The sequence below is a fragment of the Protopterus annectens genome, chromosome 2.part2, assembly GCF_019279795.1.
Source record: "Protopterus annectens isolate FY-2018-M chromosome 2.part2, PAN1.0, whole genome shotgun sequence".
In the NCBI taxonomy this organism is placed as follows: Eukaryota; Metazoa; Chordata; order Ceratodontiformes; family Protopteridae; genus Protopterus; species Protopterus annectens.
Window position 1 is genome coordinate 908,909,287 of NC_056730.1, and position 23,069 is coordinate 908,932,355.

Sequence of the window (23,069 nt, forward strand, 5' to 3'; positions counted from 1 at the left end):
ATCAATGGCCTTAGTGACTGTTTGAAAAAGTCGACCAAGTTCAAGAGGCAGGATCTGCCCTTGACAAAGCCAAATTGGGTAGGATCCAGTGTCTGTAGGTCCCCAATGTCTTTATTTATGAGTTCCATTATGATCCTCTCCATAGCTTTGCAGGCGAGGCTCGTCAAGCTTATGGGCGGTAATTTCAGGGTCCGTAGAAGCACCGCCTTTGTGGAGTGGGACCACAGTTGCCGTCGCCATTCTTTGGGTGCGTATCCTGTAGTAAGGCTAAGATTAAACAGCAGCCTTATGTGTGGGTTTAGTTCCTCATTGAGTTCATGTAGCACACAGCCGGGGACACCGTCCGGTCCCATTGATGCTGTGTTTTTTGCTTTAGAGAGCAGCTCTCATCTGGGCATCTGAGATGTTTGGGAGGCTAGACTCTGGTGGGATAGATATTTCTCCTTTTTGGGGGGGGGGGATTTGCACTGAACCTGTCTGCCAGTATGTTGGCAATGTCTGTGGGTTCAGTGATTTTTTTATCATTTTGGACTAATTCTGAACATATCTGGGAGTTTCCACCCAGGTTTCTAACAAAGCTAAAGAAGGCTTTATGATTGTCTTTTGTGTCATTAGCGATTTTTTTCTCAAAGTTGGCCTTGGATGATTTTATGAGTGATCGTAGTTTTTTGCTAGTATTGATCAGAGATGCCTTCCCTTTTAGGGATTTTGCTCTGTCATGTAGTAGCTTTCTCCTCTTATTGTAGAGTTTGTTTATGGCTGGGGTCCACCAGACCGGGCGCCTGCCTTTGGTGGAAAGGGTCTTGATTTTATTAGGGATTGCTTGATCCATACATTCCTGGAGGTGCTCGTAGAAGGCATTTGTAAGGGTTTCAGCAGCGTGGGTTGTGGTTTCCACTGGCTCGGGGGCCTTGAAGGATACCACTCCAGTCTTAAGAAGTGTGAAGTTTGCTTTTGAGAAGTTCTTCACTGCGGTCTTTTGCTGGGATGGGGGCAGGATGTGGATCTCCAGTGAGATTAATTTATGGTCTGATCTCACCAATGAGGGATATACTTCCGGTGTGGAGCATTTTGTCCCCATGTTTGTGTTGATCAGGTCTAGTATATTTTCTCCTCTTGTGGGAATGGTGACTAGTTGTTCCATAGCATTTGAGTTTATGAACTCAAGGAACCTTTGGGCTAGGGTGTTGGGGCTTGAGTAATGTTCCCAGTCTATGTTTGGGTAGTTGAAGTCACCCAATATGATGGTGTTTGGAGAGACATTCATACTCTCCAGTGTCTTCAGGAAGGCTGTGTGGGTTTCCTGAGTTTGAGAAGGTGGTCTGTAGCATGTTACAAACTGTAGGGCAGTTTTACCTATGGTTAATTGCACCTGGATGGTCTCCGATGGTTCGTGCGTTGCCACTAACCTGGAGGTGTGGGTATCCTTTATGAATATGGATACTCCCCCTCCTTTTGTGGTTCGGTCCGGATTTTGGGGCCGGAACGCATGATAATGCAAAATCATCCCTGGTTTGCCACCTGTGTCTCTAATGGACACAGGCATCCTGTAAATGGTTCAATTCCCAGGCCTTTACTTGTAAATGTTTTATCTCCCAAGCCCCTGGTTGCGCTCATCAAGGGTACCATTACTATTCAGAGATTTGGAATGCACGGTTAAGCTTAAAAACACCCTTGTGGTCATTAGCTTTGTATATACTTATGATCCTGTAGTAATTATTGGCACATGATCTGAAATAGTTATTGGATGGGTAACACAGTTCTTATTTAAATGCACTTGCACCCTTGAATTTTTTTTTTTAAATAATTTGTCACATCTAGCCCAGTTATTGTACCTTGGAGAATTGTGTGTAAACGCTCTCTGACATCTTCCTGTTTTGTCGGTAGAGAAAGAATCAGGGAGCGTGCGCCATCCATACACTTTACATGCAGCATTTCTTCAGTTTTTATTTGAAGAGTGCTAGTTAAGCTCTCACAGAGGGATCTACATTTCATCCCTTTTGGTCTTAATAAGGAGCCAGTGTTGTTGTTTACCATGCCCTGATAACTGCATTAAATTTTGCAAGCAGTTGGAGTTTGCTTAGCATCCTTTACCAGTACAATCAGAGATCCTCCATGATGGATGTTACTACTTTTGCTGCTATTTCAAGAATATATCCATTGTGGATATTTTTGCTACTATCATCACTGGGCATTATTGGTTGAAATGTAATTCAGGAGATAGGTGTCCTTTGGCACCTTCTTGCTTCAGACTTCGGCTTTCTGAGCTTCTTTTCTTTGCTCTTCCTGAGAGGGGTGGTTTCATGGTGGAATGTCCCTTTGTGTTGCCCACTGCAGTGAGCTCTTCACTGCAAGAAGCAGTAGTAGATATATGCTTACAATATATGCTGATCTGTGAGAGGGCACTCTTCAGTTACCCTCTACTATTTCTCTGGGCTTAGATGAGCCCTTTTACCCATTTTGCTGATAAATGCTCAAATAAATCTTGCAGGTTTAAAATGGCATATCTTTATTTCTCATTTACAAGTGTACTACGTCATTTTCCTTGGGAGTCATAAGACTGGGATGGACCTGCCTAGATCTAGAGTATATTGTGATGTCATGTGCCTACCAAGAGGCTTGCATGCCCTCAAGTGTGGGAGATAGAAAACACAAGAATCTAATTAATCTAATTCTGCATGATAGTCTTCAGAAGAGGAAAACACGCTCATTACCCCCAGTAGAAGGCCCTCTAAAATTCCATGTTACATAACAAGGTGAATGTATGTATATTTTTTCAAGGTCATATATGCAAGAGTTGTTTATTTTTTTTTTTTTTCAGTTTATTCACAAACAGGTTAACTGAACTGTTTCATCTTACAGTAAAAAAAAAAGGAATTTTTTTCACTACTTTATGTAGGTCACTGTTAATAAATCTGAATTTCAGAATCTTTGAGATGGCAGAATTTAGTTCATTAATTTTTCTTCTTTATTCTAGGATCTTAGAAATTACCAGTATACCATTCCATTTGTGGATGGTTTAGTAATTCACATGGAAATGGGAAAGAGTACAATTAATCTTCCTGAATGGCGGTACAGTGAGGTAAGTGAAATATATTTGTTAAAGGAAAATTCCAAGAAACTGAAAAAAATATTTTGTCATTATGTGTTGATGATCTGTGTAGTACTTAGCCAAAGTAGAATCTGCCATATTGACCTGATTTGTTTTTGTTTTTTTTTCCTTGAGCCCATGCTGCCACAGAAACACTATTTAGATACAGTACATAGTGTTTTTTCCCCTACATTTAGTTGCAGTTATAGTGAAGCTTCTTAGACTGCGTCTGAAAATGCATTCATGTTTGCTCTAACCGATGTCAGAAAAAGTTAACAATTGTCTTGCCTGTGGAAAGCAAATACCTCATAGAGATTTTCATTCTTACTGAGTCGGTTGTTTAGGCCCTGACCACGACGTCCCTCGCTGTCGGTTTTGTGCCTTGTTCAACGCCCGAACTATTTGTCATCTGGCTATTTTTGGAGCTGTTCTCGGTCTCCGTACTCCGAAATGACTTCGTTAAGCCATCCGACTACCGATCTCCCGAAAAAACATAAGGATAAAGACAGAGAACAGACCACATGGGTGCAAAACTGCCGATGACACTTCCGATAAGCTAGTCGCCAGTCTGCCGGTACTCGGTGAGTTGCTTTCGCAGCCCCTGATACCTGCTACTATAAATTTGCAGGCCTTTACTGAGACCCATTTGGAGTCTGGTATGCCACGAGATGCTTCTTCGACCATGGAACCTGCAGATGTCTCTACCTTGGATGGGTCTAGAGCCGCTGTGCAGGCACCGGCTTTTGAGGGTGTATTCAGGCCTACCGATTTTCATATGAAACCAACAACTTCGTTTCAAGCTAAAAATACCGAATTTCTAAGGCATAAAGCTCACACTAAGCCTAGAAAATAAATGACCAAAACGCATTCTCAGGACCATATGCCTCAAAAACAAATGATTAGAATGGCTGAAGACCTTATTATCTTAATTAGGAGAAGCCAGACTTCCCCCTGTAAGAGACTAGAACTGATTTTCTTTTTGATTCTTCTGATCAGTAATCTGATATCTCTGTTCCTTCTGACAACCAGGATTTACCCTCATCTACTTATGAGGATTCTGATGCGGAGGATTCAATTCCCTCTGCTTCCCCTCTATTAGATTTTTCTTTTGTTGAAACCTTGCATACCCTTAGGGAGCATTTCTGCTGGGAAAGCCAGGACTATTCTCAATCCAAAAAGAGACTTAAGGAATTTTTAAACCTGACTAAACACAGGTCTCTAGCTATCATTCCTGATGTTCATAGTGTTTCACTGTTGCAGTCATTACACTTGGGTTATCCTGCTGGCAGGCTACACTCAGTCGGCCTGAATTCCAAAGTCCTGGTCCGACGTCAGTTCCTGTCGCCTCTTCCCTGACGTCAGTGCTCCAGGGGTATATATAAGATGCAGCCGATGCCATTTTCTTCAGTCTTTCTTGCCATGCGGTGCCTGAAGCAAAAGCAGTTTGCAAGTGCCGTTCAGCTGACTCCTGAGTTTTTCGAAATCGAGTTTCAGAACCGAAGTCTTCAATAAAGCTAAGTACCCCGTTGGGGAAACTTTTTCTTGCTCCAGACCGATGTCAGTAAAAGTTAACAGTTGTATTTCTTGTGGGAAGCAAATACCTCATAAGGATTTTCACTCTTACTGTATTCCTTGCCTAGGCCCTGACCACGACGTTGCTAGTTGCCGGTTTTGTGCTAGATTCAACCAATGCACTATTAAGCGTTTGTTTGATTTTGCTTTACATTACATTGGCCGAAGGTTTAACTAGATAATGCTGTCAGAACAGCCGACGGCCAGAGTTCATAAAAAAACGCAAAGACAAAGAAAAGGACAGGCATCCGAGGTCCAAAACCGACGACGAAGCCTCTTCTATGCCAGTAGCCGGTTCTCAGTGAGACACTTTCGCAGCCCCTGACACCCGCTACCTCAGAGCCACAGGCCGCCTCCGACTCCCACGTGGAGACTCAAGGTATTGGGCCTATGGAGACTATTCCCTCAGATGGTTCCGCAGCTGCTGAGCAGGCATCGGCTTCTGAGGGTGTTTTCAGACCTTCACAGCTTACTATCAAGTCTACTTCAGCAGCCAAGGTAAAGTCTAAAATACCATTAAAGACAAAGAAACAAGTACAGCTTTCTTCTGGACAGTCATCCATGCCAAAGAAGCAGATGCTTAAAATGGCCGAGGACCTAATTACTCTGATCAGGGGTCCCCCCCCCCCCTGATAAAAGGCCTAGGCAAGACACTGACTATGATTCCTCTGACCAGGTTTCTATTTCCTCTAATTCCTCTTCAGAACAGGGATATTCTCTTCCTCCCTATGAGGACTCTGATGCTGAAGAATCTATCCCTTCAGCCTCTCCTCCTGAGGATTACTCTTTTGGGGAAACCCTGCACACCATGAGGGAGCATTTCCATTGGGAGAGCCAGGATTATTCAGAATCCAAGAAAAGTCTCAGAGACTTTCTTTACTGCCTCAGCACAGGCCCCTTGCCATTCCCCCTGTACTAGATATTGTTGTTGATGTTTTTTCTGAATCCAGTTTGTCTCCTGATTCATTACCCCCTGCACCAGTCAAGCCAGATAGGTACTACAGGGTCCCAGACTCTCATAAATTTCTTTATAAAAACCCTGCTGCTGACCCAGAAACAACTTCTCAGGGTCCCAAAGGGGCCAAGGCTTCCACTGCAAAAAACCCTGTTCCCTCTGATAGGGATTCTAGAGCACTGGATAGATGGGGGAAAAAAGTTTACATTTCTGCTACTTTAGCTGTAGGGGCTTTAAACTGCCAGTTTCACATGCTTAAATATCATCAATACCTAAGGTCTTTGCTAAAACAGAAAATGCTTACAAGCTCAGAATGTCCTGACAATAAGGAAATGCAGGATTTATTGCATGCAGCTGAACAAGTGGGAAAGCATACTCTGCAATGTGGTTTTGATTCATTAGAGGCTTCTTGCAGAGCCGCAGTTACAGGCTCTGTCATTCGAAGGCATGCTTGGTTAAAAGAACAGAGTTTACCTGATCATGTTAAAGCAAAATTATTGGATGCTCCATTACAGCATGATACTTTGTTTGGTGTTAAGGCTGAGGAGGTGTTAAAGAAAATGGAGGATAAAGCAAAATCAATGCAGACAGTAAAGGATTTCTTACAGGTTCAGCCACCTAGATTTAGCAGGAACTGGCCTTCTAAAAATTGGTCCTTGCCAGTGTCAGACAGGCCACAAAGAGGCCGATACAGACACCCAAGAGGCAGATCTCAGCCACAAGGCTCATACAGACCTAAACAATGGGGTGCTTCAGCCCCCAAAGGCGGAGAAGACAAATCACAACCTTATAGGAAGCAGTCCCAATGACTTCCCTCTACCAAAGCCAAGCACTTACCTTTTGACAGCACCCTTGGGGGGAAAACTAGCACTTTTCTCACAAAATTGGCACATGATCACCCAGGACAAATGGGTACTGAATATTGTTTCTCAGGGTTACAGGTTCCACTTTCACACCATACCAAGGTCAAAAGGTATGCCAGACCTGCCACAAAACCAATGGGCAGAGGCACAAAAAATAATTTCTGCTCTCCTGGGCATGAGAGCAATTCAAAAAGTACCACAGCAAGAACAGGGACAAGGATTTTGCTCAAGACTTTTCTTGGTATCCAGAAAGGACAAAGCCTGGAGACCAATACTGGACCTGTCCATTCTAACTACTTTACTGGATGTTCAAAAATTCAAAATGTTGACACTGCAGCAACATCTACCCATGCTGGGCAAGAAGGCTTGGCTAGTTACTTTGGACCTCAAAGAGGCATACCTGCATGTCCCAATCAGACAGTCTTGCAGAAGATACCTCAGATTCATAGCTGGCTCAATGCATTATCAATTCTCTGCACTGCCCTTTGGCTTATGTACTGCGCCCAGGGTCTTCACAAAATGCCTGGCACCAGTAATTGCATTTTGCAGACAAAAAGGAATTCCGATATATCCCTACTTGGACAACTGCCTTATTCAAGCCGAGAACAAGGACATTCTACTAAAGCATCTGGTGTTTGTAAAAGAATTACTAATTTGCCTAGGGTACACAGTAAACGAAAAGAAATCAAAACTAGTGCCCTTTCAAGAGATAATATTCCTGGGCGCAAGCTTAAATACAGCTGCCCAGATCTCACGCCAGAGAAGCAAAGGCAACTGACTCATTACTTTCAAATGATGGCAACAAAGACCCAGCTACCTGCAAGAAAAATTCTGCAGGCTTTGGGCTACATGGCATCTTGCATTCTGCTAATTCCATATGCAAGACTGCATATGAGGAAGCTACAATGGTACCTAAAAAGTGTTTGGACTCAACATTGCCACAGCCTGGAAACAATAATAACTCTTATTCCTTGCCTGCAACAGGAATTTCGATGGTGGGCACTGGCCTGTCACCACAACAAGGGACAGCCTTTCACTTTACCCACAGCCAGGCAGACAATAACAACAGATGTATCGGATTATGCCTGGGGGGCGCACATGGCAGGAAAATGTATTCAGGGCACGTGGCCCATGGACCAAATGCATCTTCACATCAATCAAAGAGAGATGCTAGCTGTACAGAATGCCCTGACAGCCTTCAAGGATCTGCTACATCCAGGACAACTACTACTAAAGACAGACAATACTACAGTTTTGTGGTACATAAATAAGCAAGGGGGCACATATTCCTACCCCTTCTGCAGGCAAGCCATGACTTTGTGGAACGCAGCACTGACCTATCAAGTACATCTGCAGGCACAATTCCTGCCAGGAAAGAAAAATACTCTGGCAGACGAACTAAGCAGAAACCTCATGGACCCTCACGAGTAGAAACTAAATCCACAGGTCTTCAGCATAACAAGGAAATGAGGATGCCCAGACATAGATCTCTTTGCCTCCCCTCACAACTACTAACTACAGAGTTTCTGCACAAGGACTTATCACTCACAAGCATGGAAAGTGGATGCTCTGTCTTTCAGCTGGAAACCCCTAGCAGTTTATGCCTTTCCACCACTGCCTCTCCTTCCCAAGGTGCTCTTAAAAGTCAGACAAGAGAAGCCAACAATGATTCTGATTGCTCCAGACTGGCTACGCCAGCACTGGTACCCAATCCTAAAGAGCTTGTCTCAAGGCCCAGCCTGGACATTACCTCTAATTCCTCATCTTCTGACTCAACAAAACAATCAGATCCTGTACAGCCAACTCAAAACTTTAAATCTGGCTGCATGGCGGATAATATAGCCACTCAGAACACACCTCTCTCTAAAGCTGTTATGGATGTCATTTTGGAAGCCAGGAGGCCCAGCACCAGGAAATCTTATGCAGAAAAATGGAAGCGATTCTGTGCTTGGAACCAGGCGCAAGGTCTTGAACCACTTGTTCCAAATATTCCTCAGATTTTACAATACCTAACTGAGATGCTGGACAAAGGCCTATCCTTCTCATCAATTAAGATCTATGCCCCTCCATTTCAGCTCATTGCAATACGGAACCTCCTATTTTCTCTAATCCACTGCTAAAACAGTACCTCAGAGGGGCAAAAAACATAAGCCCCCCAAGGAGAGCACCGATACCTACATGGGACCTCAACTTTGTCTTAGAAAAGTTCACACTACCTCCTTTTGAGACAGCCAGCACAGCTGACATAAAATTCTTATCATGGAAAACTGCTCTACTCCTAGCAATAATTTCAGCAAGAAGAGTCTCAGAGTTACAGGCATTAATGGCGGTGGAACCTTTTATCATTTTTCATCTGGACAGGGTTTCTCTAAGGACAAACCCAACATTTATGCCAAAGGTAGTATCCATTGTGGCTCTTAACCAAACCATTCATTTGCCAATATTTTATCCAAATCCCCAGAATAAAGGGTAGAAACTTTTGCACTCTCCGGACATACACAGGCAGCTACGCTTCTACTTGGACAAAACAAAAGCTTTCAGAAAAACTGAGCAACAGTTTGTAGCCTATGCTGCAGGATCACAAGTAAAGGCTGTCTCAAAGCAGACTATTTCAAAATGGATAGGACACTGTATTCGTTTCTGCTATGCACAGCATGGCAAGTCAGTGCCTAAAAATATTAGGCCACATTCTACCAGGGCAGCAACCACTTCAGCAGCCTTTCTCAGAGGAGTACCAACCAAGGAAATTTTGGAGGCTGCAACTTGGAGTTCAGTGCACACTTTTACCAAGCATTATCACTTACCTCTTTACTCTAAATCCAGAGCAGGCTTTGCCACTGCAGTTCTGCAGGGCCTCATAGCCACTCCTAATCCTATTTAGACCCAGCTGTCCTACCTCAGCTTTGGGATTCAACCCAAGTGTAATGACTGCAACAGTGAAACACGATGAACATAGTACTGTTGTGTACCTACCATAAATGTAGATGTTCAAGTGTGTTCACTGTTACAGTCCAGGTTACCCACCCTCCATCCCCCTTTCTTTGCTGGGACTTATCTATACTTCTCTATCCTATACAACCTATGTGGTGTATTGGCTTGTAGATGAAGGTATTGCGTTTATTTCACTGTATGTTTTTTATAACCAATATATTTTGCCTAACTTTTTGGGGGCACCTGACATCTGGGGCAAGAAAAACTGAAGAAAATGGCATCAGCTGCATCTTATATACCCCTGGCGGACTGACGTCAGGGAAGAGGCGACAGCAGCCGACACCGGACCAGGACTTTGGAATTCAGGCCAACTGAGGGTAGCCTGCCAGCAGGATAACCCAAGTGTAATGACTGCAACAGTGAATACACTCGAACATCTACATTTATGGTAGGTGCACAACTGTACTTTCTGGAGATTGTAGATGATGTTTTCTTGGAATCCAGCCTAACCCCAGACACTTTGCCTCCAGCTCCCAGGAAATCTGACTGGTACTACAGAGTACCCGACTCTCTCAAATTCCTTTTCAAGAATCCTACTGCATTTCCAGAGACCATTACCGAAGGACCAAAAGGCATTAAGGCTGCTACTACCAAAAATCCTATCCCTTCTAATAGGGATTCTAGAGCTTTAGACAGATGGGGTAAGGAGGTATATACTTCTGCCACTTTGGCCAGTAGCGCTTTAAATTGCCAGTTTCATATGTTAAAGTATCAGTAGCATATTATGGGCTTAATTAAACAGAAAATGATGTTGATTCCTGACTGTGCTGAGCCCAAAGATTTACAAAAGTTAATTCATTCTGCTGACCAAGTAGGTAAACATACTTTGCAATGTGGTTTTGATGTTTTAGAAGCATCTTGCAGGGCTGCTGCTGTCACTGGGTCTGTATTTAGAAGGCATGCTTGGCTTAAGGAACTAAACTTGCCGATCATGTTAAAGCTAAATTACTGGATGCACCCTTACACCAAGGGCACCTTTTTGGCAACAAAGCAGAAGTCCCCAAAAGGATGGAGGAAAAAGCTAAATCTGTGCAAACTGTTAAAGATTTCTTACAAGTACAGCCACCTAGATTCAGTAAGCATTGTCCTTCAAAGAACTGGTCCTTTCCAGTCCCTTCCAGGCCTTCTCAGTCCAAACCCAGGAGCAGCAGACTACCAAGACTTCAGTCTCAGGCTGTGCACAGATCTAAGCAGTTGGGGGCCCCCACTTCCAAAGCAGGGAGGCCTCCCCTCTATGGAAAAATGGCACAATGACTTATCCTTACCCCTGCCAAGCCTTGCGCAACTACTTGCTCCCTTAGGAGGAAAGCTCGCCCTGCATGCAAAAAAACTGGGAACTCATTACCCAAGACAAGTGGGTTTTAAACATAGTTTCCCTAGGATACAGATTCCACTTCCACTCACTCCAAATCCACTTCCACTCACTCCAAATCGCAAGTGGATGGCCAGACCTTCCCCCAAACCGGTGGGTGGAGGCCCAAAAACAAGTGCTCTCTCTCCTCAGTGTCAGGGCTATTCAACCTCTTCCAGCAGAACAAAGAGGACAAGGTTTTTATTCGACTGTTCCTGGTTCCCAGAAAAGAAAACTCCTGGAGTCCTATCCTGGACCTTTCTGTTCTCAACACCTTTCTGGTGGTTCCAAAATTCAAAATGTTAACTCTTCAGCAGCTTCTTCCTATGCTAACCAAGGATGCCTGGCTGGCAACTCTAGACTTAAAAGAAGCTTACCCGCACATTCCAATAAGGGAATCCTGCAGAAAATTCCTACGCTTCAGGGCAGGCTCCATGCACTATCAGTTCTCTGCTCTGCCCTTTGGCTTATCTACTGAGCCCAGGGTATTTACAAAGTGCCTAGCTCCTGCCATTGCATTTTGCAAACAGAGAGATATTCAGATTTACCCATATTTGGATGATTGCCTGGTTCAGGCAGAGAATCAGGACTTGCTATTACAGCACCTGGCATTTGTAAAGAGACTTCTGACTTCACTGGGGTACACCATCAACGAGAAGTCGTCACACCTATTACCCTGCCAACAGATTGTATTCCTGGGAGCAAGCTTGAACACAACTTCCCAGATGGCATTCCTCACTCCAGAGAAACAAGTTCATTTGACAACTAACTTCAGACTACTGGCCACAAAAACCCAGCTATCTGCAAGGAAAATCCTGCAAGCCCTGGGGTTCATGGCCTCTTGCATTCTGTTAATTCCATATGCAAGACTGCATTTGAGGAAACTTCAATGGTACCTAAAAGTTCTATGGTGTCAACATTCTCAGGACCTGGAAACAATGATTCCCTATTATCCCTTGTCCTAAGGGCAGAGCTCCTTTGGTGGGCAGAGGCCTGCTGCCACAACAAGGGACTTCCTTTCACTCTACCCCCTGCTGCCCAAACCCTAACAGATGCATCAGACTATGCATGGGGGGCTCACAATGGCAGGACAGGGCAGTGCATTCAGGGCAAATATAACCCAAAACAGATGCACCTGCATATCAATCAAAAAGAAATGTTAGCTGTACAGAATGCTCTGACAGCCTTCAGAGACCTTATTCTTCCAGGACAACTATTGGTAAAGACGGACAACACCACAGGTATGTGGTACATAAACAAGCCGGGGGGAACCCATTCCTACCCACTCTGCAGACTAGCCATGGCTCTGTGGAACACAGCCTTGAGCTACCAAGTGAACCTACAAGCTCAATTCCTGCCAGGTAAACTAAATTCACTGGCAGATGACTTAAGCAGAAATCTCATGGACCCACACAAATGGAAACTGGAACGCACAACATTCAAGCTCTTCAGGAACAAATGGGGGACTCCAGAGGTAGACCTGATGTCCTTCAAGGATGCATCTGCAGTCCTTACATATGTGTTGTCCTGCCTCAGGCAGCCCTTCGGTCGGCCAGATTCCAAAGTCTGGGTCCAGCGTCGGCTGATGTCGCCCTTTTCCCTGACGTCAGAGCGCCTGGGGTATAAAAGCATCAGCCGACGCCATCTTCCTCAGTCTTTCTTGCCACGTGGTGCCCGAAGCAGAAGCAGTTCGCAAGTGCCGGTCGGTCAGCTCCTGTAACTTCAGCTACCGAAGACTTCAAAAGCTAAGTACCCCGTTGGGGACTCTTTCTTGCCTCAGCCGATGTCAGATCAGACGCTTAAAGTTAATAATTGCTTAACCTGTGGGAAACAAATACCTCATAAGGATTTCCATTCTTACTGCCTCCCCTGCCTAGGCCCAGACCACGACGTCTCGGCCTGTACAGCCTGTGCGTCCTTCAACCGACGCACTCTTAGGCATTGGGCGTAGTTTGCAGAGGAATTTTTTTGAGGCTAGTTACTGTTATATGCCGTTGGAGACTCCAACTTCTCATTTAACCAAAAAATGGAAGGACAAGGACCGACACACGCGGACCTTGGTTTCGGCTGAAACGACGCCTAGGCCTACCGCTAGTGTCTCGGTCTCGGCTGAAACAGAGTCCTTGGTACTTCCGACCGTCGAAACCGCACAACCGACAACTTCGGCCCCGGAGGCCTCTTCTGAGTCTGTTATAGAATTTCCCTCAGAAACCGGTGTCCAAGAAGCATCCGACACAATTTCCCTTGACAAAACTACACCAGCACGTGGAGCAGCCAGGCCTCCTGCATCCATGTCCATAAAGGCGTTCACAAGGGCTAAAGCTGCTAAACAGCCAAAATCTCTGCCTCCCAAGGCTATTCCTCAGGGATCCACTACAGGTTCACAGATTTTAATTTTAGCTGAGGACCTTATTTCCTTAATTAGGGGCTCTCAGCCACATCCGGACAGGGGCTCTCTTCCTCCTCCAGACAAAAGGCCCAGGGTTGAGCCCACTGATCCCCAGTCCTCTGATGAGGCCTCAGATGGCTCTGCTCTTTCTGATTACCAGGAGGAGGCCTTTATGGCCTACGAGGATTCTGATGCAGATGAATCTATTCCCTCTGCATCCCCTCCTGAAGAGCTGTCCTTTGGGGAGACCCTTCACTCCATGAGAGAGCATTTCAAATGGCAGGGCCAGGAATTCTCTGATTCCAGGAAAAGATTAAGGACTTTTCTGCATTTACCTCAGCATAGACCTTTGGCTATTCCTCCTGTTTTGAATGTCATTGATGATGTGTACTCTGAGTCTAGCATTTCCCCTGACTCCCTTCCTCCGGCTCCTGTCAAACCCGATAGGTACTACAGGCTCCTGGACTCGCATCATTTCCTTTACAAGGCCCACTCTGCTGACCCTGAAACTATTTCCCAGGGCCCTAAAGGGGTTGCATCTGCCACTACTAAAAATCCACTCCCCTCTGAAAGGGAGTCCAGGGCTTTAGAGAGATGGGGTAAAAAAGTGTATACTTCTTCCACTCTTTCTATGAGGGCATTAAATTGTCAATTCCATATGATACAGTACCAAGAGTATTTGTTAGATGAATTGCATAAAAAACTGTCTTCACCTGAACCCCTAGATCGCAAGTCACTTCAGGATCTGGTACATAACTCCCAACAGGTTAGCAACCATTTCTTGCAGTCTGGTTATGATGCATTGGAAGCTTCATGTAGGTCAGCAATGACAGGTGCAGTCATACGTAGACATGCTTGGCTGAAGGAACAAACCTTGCCAGATCATGTTAAAGCAAAGCTTCTGGATGCGCCACTGGAAAAGCAAAAGTTATTTGGCTCCACTGCTCAGGAGGTTTTAAAGAAATTTGAGGAAAAGGCTAAATCTGTTCAAACAGTCAAAGATTTTCTCCAGGTCCAACCACCAAGATTCAGCAGAAATTGGCCCTTTAAGAATTGGTCCTTTCCAGACACAGAGAGATTTCAAAGAGGCAAGAACAGGTGTGCCAGAGGTAGAGGGCAAGCTAGAGGCTCCTACAGAGGACGTCAATGGCAGCCTCCTAACCAGAGAGGTAGTGCAGGACCTACAACTGCTGCACAAGGACAGACTCAATGACTTTACCTTGACCCCGCCGACCAGGGCTCAATTGGAAGCACCTTTGGGTGGAAAGCTATCTTTATTCTCAAAAAATTGGCACAGTATTACAAGGGACAAATGGACACTGCAAATAATAGACAAAGGATACAGGTTCCATTTTCATACATTGCCAAAGTGGAAAGGCATGCCAAACCTGCCACCGAACCAAAGGGCAGAGGCTTTAAAACAAATTTCCAACCTTTGGCAAATGAAAGCTATAGAAAAGGTTCCTCTCACAGAACAAGGCCAAGGATTTTATTCCAGATTATTCCTTGTCCCAAGAAAAGAAAAACAATGGAGGCCTATTCTCGACTTGTCCGCACTGAATACTTATCTCATTGTACCAAAATTCAAAATGCTGACCCTACAGCAACTCCTTCCCATGCTGGGCAAGGGGTCTTGGCTGGTAACTCTAGACCTCAAGGAGGCATACCTGCATGTCCCTATCAGACAAAGTTGCAGAAGACACCTCAGATTTCTTGCAGGTTCAGAGCATTATCAATTCTCAGCATTGCCCTTTGGCTTATCTACTGCGCCCAGAGTATTCACGAAATGCCTGGCATCAGTAATTGCACACTGCAGACTTCAGGGGATTCAAATATACCCATACCTGGACGACTGCCTTATACAAACGGACAGCCAACAAACATTGGTAAAACACTTGAATTATGCCATACGCCTACTTCAGGCTTTGGGATACACAGTCAACATTCGAAAATCAAGACTTGTTCCATCCCAAAGAATAATTTTTCTGGGTGCAAAACTAGACACAACCACCCAAATGGCTTTTCTCACAGAAGAAAAACAAGAACAACTACCGGATTACTTCAGAAACCTGGCAAAGCAAACCCAACTGACTGCAAGGAAAGTACTGCAGGCCCTGGGTTTCATGGCATCTTGCAATCTTCTGATTCCACAAGCAAAGCTGCATATGAGGAAACTACAATGGTACCTAAGGAGTCTATGGTCTCAACACAGTCACAGCCTAGAAGCTTTGATCACCCTCATCCCATGCCTTCAAAAGGAATTTCTGTGGTTGGCTCAAGCAAGCCAGTCAAACATGGGTCTGCCTTTCAGCAAACCAAATATCAGCCAAACCATTACCACGGATGCCTCAGACCATGGATGGGGAGCGCACATGGAGGGCAGATGCATTCAAGGACAATGGACACAAACAGAATTTCGCCTGCACATAAACCAAAAGGAGATGTTGGCAGTGATACATTCCATCGAGGCCTTCAAGCACTTCCTACATCAAGGCCACCTGCTAATAAAGACAGACAATACCACAGTTATATGTGGTACATAAACAAGCAAGGAGGTACCCATTCTTACTCTCTTTGCAAGCTGGCAATGAATCTTTGGGAACTTTCCCTAAAACTGAATATAGAGCTGCAATTCCAGTATGTACCAGGAAAAGACAATGTACTGGCGGACAGCCTAAGCAGAAACATCATGGATCCACACAAATGGATGCTGCACCCAGACACCTTTCTTCAAATAACAAAGTCATGGGGAAGGCCAGACATAGATCTTTTTGCCTCCCACCACAACCATCAACTGAAGAAATTCTGCACAAGGACATACCACCCACAAGCATGGAAAGTGGACTCTCTCTTTCAGCTGGAATACTCTAACAGTATATGCATTTCCACCTCTTCCGTTAATGACCAAGTCTTACTGAAGATCAGGACAGAACAACCAAAAGTGATTCTGATAGCTCCGGACTGGCCAAGACAACATTGGTACCCACTGTTAAGGAGCTTGTCACGCACGAAACCGTGGCCTCTACCACAATGGCCACTTCTTCTGACACAGCACAATTTCAAAACTCTGCACTCCAGCCTAAAAACCTTGCAGCTGACAGCTTGGAAAATACCTTGACTCCTCGCCTGGATAAACTATCCAAAAGGGTAAAGGATATCATCAAGGAAGCTCGGCCTTCCACAAGAAAGGCATATTCAGCAAAATGGAAAAGATTTCGCACTTGGAACTCCACAAAGGGCCAAGATCCGACAGTAATGAGCATTCCACATATCCTGAAATACTTGGCAGAAATGCTCCATAATGGCCTCTCTTACTCTTCCATAAAAATTCATGCTTCAGCCAATTCAGCAGAGTACAACACTGATCCACCTGTATTTTCTCATCCGCTGCTAAAGCAGTTTCTAAGAGGGATAAAAAACATCAACCCTCCAAGGAAACCACCAGTGCCTACATGGGATCTTAACTTCATGTTGGAAAAATTAACTCTACCTCCTTTTGAACCAGCAGCATCTGCAGAACTACAGTTCCTCTCTTGGAAGACTGCCGTCCTTCTGGCCATAACCTCAGCAAGAAGAGTATCTGAGTTACAGGCCCTCATGGCAGTGCAACCATTTCTTACTTTTCATCAGGACAGAGTCCCATTGAGAACCAATCCTTCATTCATGCCAAAGGTGGTATCCAGGGTCTCGCTGAACCAAGCTATTCACCTGCCTACCTTCTTTCCAAATCCACAAAATAAAGGAGAGAAACTTCTGCATACACTGGACATTCACAGACAGTTGCGCTACTACTTGGACAGAACTAAGACTTACAGGAAAACTGACCAGCTTTTTGTAGCATATGCTGCTGGTGTAGAAGGAAAAGCAATTTCCAAACAGACAATTTCAAAATTGATAGGGAATTGCATTTGATTCTGTTACTCTTTTCATGGCAAACCTGTGCCATCCAACATTAGACCTCATTCCACCAGAGCCACAGCCACCTCCACAGCCTTCTTAAGAGGGGTGGCTACAAAGGACATCTTAGAAGCTGCTACATGGAGCTCCGTGCATACATTTTCCAAGCATTACAACTTACCATTATATTCCAGATCCAGAGCAGGCTTTGCTACTGCAGTTCTGCATGGCATTTTAGCTACACCATCCTTTTCTTAGGTCCTACCACCCCCAGCTTGGCTATGGTATTCTACCCATATGTAAGGACTGCAGATGCATCCTTGAAGGACATAGTACAGTTTTGTACCTACCATAAATGTAGATGTCCGATAGGTATGCATCTGCAGTCAGGATTTCCCTCCCTCCTACCCCTCTGTGGTATTCCTTGAGTAGTTATCCCTCCTTCTAGCTAGCTGGGGTTATCTGTTATGGTGTATTTGTTATATATATATATATCACTGTGCATGTTTGGAATTTTTTGCATCTCTCTAAATTTAGCCTTCATTAGAGGGCACCTGCATCTGGGGCAAGAAAAACTGAGGAAGATGGAGTCGGCTGATGCTTTTATACCCCAGGTGCTCTGACGTCAGGGAAAAGGGCGACATCAGCCGACGCCGGACCCAGACTTTGGAATCCGGCTGACCGAAGGGCTGCCTGAGGCAGGACAACCCATATGTAAGGACTGCAGATGCATACCTATCGGACATCTACATTTATGGTAGGTACAAAACTGTACTTTTGCCTCCCCTCAGAACTACCAATTGAACAAATTCTGCACCAGAACTCCCCACAGTCGAGCATGGAAAGTGGATGCCCTGTCCTTTACCTGGGAAAGCCGCTCAGTTTATGACTTCCCCCTCTGCCTCTCCTCTCGAAGATTCTACTAAAGATCAAACAAGACAAGCCAAGGACAATACTGATTGCACCAGACTAGCCACGCCAGCACTGGTGTACCCCCTTTTGTGCACTCTGACAGTGCTATAACCTTGGTACCTGCCTCAGACCCCTTCCCTGCTGTCCCAGCAGGCAGGCAGATTCTGCACCCTCAACTTCAAAACTGGAACCTTGCAGCTTGGCTAATTCCCCGACCTCACCTCCAGCAACCCTCAGTAAGCAGGTGCTGGGTGTCATTCATGAGGCAAGGAGGCCTGGTACTAGAAAATCCTATTCAGAAAAGTGGAAAAGATTCTGTTCCTGGAGCCAGGCTCAGGGGATAGGCACAGTGGTGCCCATCTTAACTCGTATTCTAGATTATTTAACAGAAATGCTCTACAAGGGCCTATCTTTTTCTTCAATTAAGATTCATGTCACTTCCATATCAGCACATTATAATACTGACCCACCCCTCTTCTCTAATCCCCTGCTAAAACAATTCCTTAGAGGGGCCAAAAATTTAAGACTGGCCAGAAGGGCTCCCACTCCAGCCTGGGACCTTAACTTTGTATTGGAACCCCCCCCCCCCTTGAACCAGCTTCTACAGCAGAGTTTAAATTCCTTTCTTGGAAAACAGCCTTGCTTCTAGCCTTCACTTCAGCAAGAAGAGTGTCTGAACTGCAGGCCCTCATGGCAGTGGAACCCTTCATTATCTTCCATGGGGACAGGGTTTTTCCCTCAGGACTAATCCATCCTTGTTACCCAAGGTGGTGTCTAGTGTGGCTCTAAACCAGTCCATTCATTTGCCTACCTTTTTCCCTAATCCTCAGAATAAAGGGTAAAGGATACTGCATTCTCTGGACATACACGGCTTAGATTCTATTTGGACAGGACTAAGCCTTTCAGAAAATCTGACCAGCTGCTAGTTAGCTTTGCTGCAGGGGCAGAGGAGAAAGCCATTTCAAAGCAAGCCATTTCCAAATGGATAGCACATTGCATCCATTTCTGCTACACACACCATGGAAAACCTACCGGAGAGGGGATAAAAACACATTCCACCAGGGCTGCATCTACCTCTCCTGCATTTCTCAGAGGAGTCCCTACCAGGGACATCCTGGAAGCTGCAGCCAGGAGCTCTGTAGCATTATCAGGCGCTCTGTAGCATTACCACCTGCATATCTTTTCTAAATCCAGAGCTGGATTTGCCAAAGCAGTTTTTTAGGGCCTTATTGATGGCCCTAATGCTCTCTAACTACCTCCACCCTTCCGTTGCTTTGGGAATCAACCCAAATGTGATGACTGCAACAGTGAAACATGAACTTAGTACAGTTGTGTACATTTTCCATAAACGTAGATGTTCAAGTGTATTCACTGTTGCAGTCCTGGTTACCCTCCCTCCAGCCCCCTGACTTCTCTTGACTTTTACCTTTCCTCCTTGCTTGGCATATATTATATCATGTGTATTTGCTTTTTGCTGGGGGTGTTCCATACCATATAATTGTTTCCTATTGTGGGGGCACCTGGCATTTGGGGCAAGAAAAACTGATGTAATGGCGTCAGCTGCATGTTTTATACCCCTGACAACCTGACATCATGGAAGAAGTGACAGCATCCGATGCACAAATCCAAAGACTCTGGTATTCAGGCTGGCTGAGGGCTGCCTGCAGGCAGATAACCCAAATGTGATGACTACAACAGTGAATACACTCGAACATCTACATTTATGGTAAGTGTACACAACTGTACTTCTTCATGGTCCATTTAAAGTTTATTGCAGACAAAAGCAAGAAAATTGCATTTTTTATTGGGTAATCAAAGCTGTAGTTATTGCAAGTTTTCATACCATCCTACCCCCTCTTAATGAGATGTCAGGAATTGCAGCTCTTGTCAGTTGTCTGTGACTTGACAGCTGTCACTTTATAGACCTGATAAAGCAGATTCAAGCAACTTCTAGTATTCCATAGTGCCCTTAATTTTCTACAGTTCCACAGACCGTAGCAACACTTCACTGACCAAAAATTAAAATCTTTAAAGATGTGCAAAGGAGTGATGCCACATTCTGTTTCTGCTTTATCACTTTATTGTTGGTTTTTAGTGGTGGCTGTAGTGTTATTTTTATTTAATTATTTTCTATGAAAATAAGACTTGTAAAAGAGCACATCATCTAAGGAATTCAAACCCTTCCTAGCATGTGTATCTGAGAAATGTGCGTTTCCAGGTAGTGTGATTTTATTTTTTTATTTTATTTATTTATTTAACATTTGTTGACCGGGAAAGTCCGACTAGGTTCCACCGAGCCTGTTTTCAGCGGAGGCCTGGGGAGAAATGCTCCAGACATACATACATCATGTGATGACATACATATCTGTGAAACATGCAGTTTTCCTTTCCTGGCTCCGCAATGTCAAGGAGATGACCATTGTTTTTAAATATAATGAATAATAATAGGATTCCATGTACATAATTGGATCATTTTACTTTCCCTAAACATTTAGGATTAGTTTATCTCTGTTTCTGCTTTTATCACTCTATTGATTTGTAGTGGTGGCTGTAGTGTTATTTTTATTTAGTTATTTTGCATGAAAATAAGAGTTGTAAAAGAACACATTTCCTAAGATATTCAAACCCTTCCTAGTATGTGTGTCTACGAAAGATGCATTCTGTATTTTGATATCCTTGGGATTCTTCCTGGTTTCTCCCCCTTACAAAGGCATACTGTTTAGGTTCGCTGGCTGCTCTGCATTTATTCCCTGATTTATGTGTATATGTTCATAGGTTCATAGGTTCATACTAGGCTATCTGCCCGAGGGCATTTATAAGCCTAGACCATAGTTTTGTGGCTTACGCCACCCCTTAGTTTGGAGAAACTATGCCAATTATTTAGCTGTGCCTCTGTCGAGGAGTGACACTGAGGTAACCCCTGGGGTGTATCTGCGATCTCCCATCCATTGGTCAAGATTCCTCTTGAACAAGGCCAGCGAGGTGCTCTGCCTCACATAAACCGGGATTTTGTTCCACAGCACAGGGAGTCTTTGGGTGATGAATCTATCCCTCCAGCACGTCCTATTAATAACCGTGTCGAGGTTTAAGTCACCCGCCCTTGTGGCTCTGAGGGATCTAGATTTTTGAGATGAAGCATATTCATCAAATCTGGGTTTGACATGGCCTTGTATGTCAGGCATAGGTCACCTCTGAGCAAGCGATGCAACTGAATATAACTGAGGTTCTTTCAGTCGTGCAGCATAAGACAGATTTTGGGACCCTTTATCCTTTGGGTGTGGAACTTTTGTGTCCTCTCCCGCTGCTGCAAGTGTCTGGTCAGATACATTCGAATGGGGCATTGTACTCGATCTTTGGTCTGATGAGTGATGAGTATAGGGAGACTATGACTTCCCTTGATCTAGATGTGAATCCCTTCATGATAAGGTGGGCAATGTAGAAGGTCTTCCTAACTACTTTAGCAATATGAGTGTCGAATGAAAGGCTACTGTCAACCTGGGTTCCCAGGTCCCTAATAACTTCTTCTGTGTTCAGGGGATTGCCACCTATATGGTAGCTAGGGGTAACCTTATTTTTCCCGAAGGGTATGACTATGCATTTCTTGGCATTTAACTTAAGGTTATGACTATGCATTTCTTGGCATTTAACTTGAGGCCATGGCTCTGGCACCAGTTATCCGTTTCTGTGAGACCCTTCTGAAGGATATCTGTGTCGGATGTGTTCTCAACTATGGCGCCCAGTTTGCAGTCATCTGCGAACTTTGTCAGCCATAACCCTCCTGTGTTTGCTTGTACTTCAGAAAAGTAGATGCCAAACAAGAGTGGGCCCAGGACTGAGCCCTGTGGGACACCACTTGTGACAGGCTTAGAGTCTGACATGGCGCCAGCAACTCTGACCCTGTGGGTTCTGTCACTCAGCCAGTTTGCAACCCATCTTGTAATGTATGGGTTTACATTTAAGTTGATGAGTTTTTCAATGATACCCGAGTGGGGTATTGTATCGAAAGCCTTCGCCAGGTCTAGGTAGGCTGTATGGACTGCCTTTCCCTCGTCAATGGCCTTGGTGACTGTTTCGAAAAAGTCAACCAAGTTTAAAAGGCATGATCTGCCTTTGACAAAGCCAAACTGGGTTGGATCCAAAGTCTGCAAATTCCCTATGTCTTTATTTATGAGATCCATTATGATCCTTTCCATGATTTTGCAGATCAGGCTTGTCAAGCTAATGGGACGGTAATTTCCAGGGTCGGTGGAGGCACCGCCTTTGTGGAGTGGGACCACAGTCACTGTGCGCCACTATCCGGAGGTGAGACTAAGATTAAACAGCTGTCCTAACTGTGGGTTTAATTCCTCGTTGAGTTCATGGAGCACACAGCCGGGGACACCATCAGGTCCCATGGATGCTGTGTTCTTTGCCTTGGAGAGAGCAGTTCTCACCTGAGCATTGGAGATGTTTGGGGGGCTACAATCATTTGGTATAGATATCTCTTCTTTAGGTGGGGAGGGTGGGGAGAAGTTTGCACTGAACCTGTCAGCCAGTATGTTGGCAATGTCTGTAGGATCAGTAATCTTCACATCATTTTGAACTAATTCTGAGCATATCTGGGAGTTTCCTCCTAGGTTTCTGACATAGCTAAAGAATGCTTTATGGTTGTCTTTAGAGTCCTTAGCTATTTTTTCTCAAAATTAGCTTTGGATGATTTTATGAGAGCTCTTAGCTTTTACTTATAGTGATCAGCGGTGTCTTACCTTTTAAGGATTTTGCTCTATCTTGTAGTAGCTTTCTCCTTTTATTGTAGAGTTTGTTTATGGCTGGGGTCCACCAGACTGGACGCTTGCCTTTGGTACAAAGAGTCTTTGTTTTGCTTGGGATTGCCTGATCCATGCAGGCCTGCAGGTGCTGGTAGAAGGCATTTTAAGTGATTCAGCGGTTTGAGTAATGTTAACCCGGCTCAGGGGCCTTAAAGGAGACCACACTAGTCTTTAGAAGTGTGAAGTCGGCTTTCGAGAAGTTCTTTACTGTGGTCTTTTTCATTTCGGGTGGGGGCGGGA

At 44.7% G+C, this 23,069-nt stretch overlaps 1 protein-coding gene across 8 annotated transcripts in view; it reads left to right on the forward strand.

Moving 5' to 3' along the window:
* The window catches only part of ZFYVE16 (zinc finger FYVE-type containing 16), a 3,161,611-nt gene that overhangs the window by 1,936,265 nt on the left and 1,202,277 nt on the right, over positions 1-23,069 (forward strand). For all 8 annotated transcript variants that reach the window (XM_044064228.1, XM_044064221.1, XM_044064226.1 and 5 more), the window contains one exon: positions 2,978-3,082. In XM_044064228.1, the coding sequence (XP_043920163.1) occupies positions 2,978-3,082 (105 nt within the window). The remainder of the gene's footprint in view (positions 1-2,977; positions 3,083-23,069) is intronic.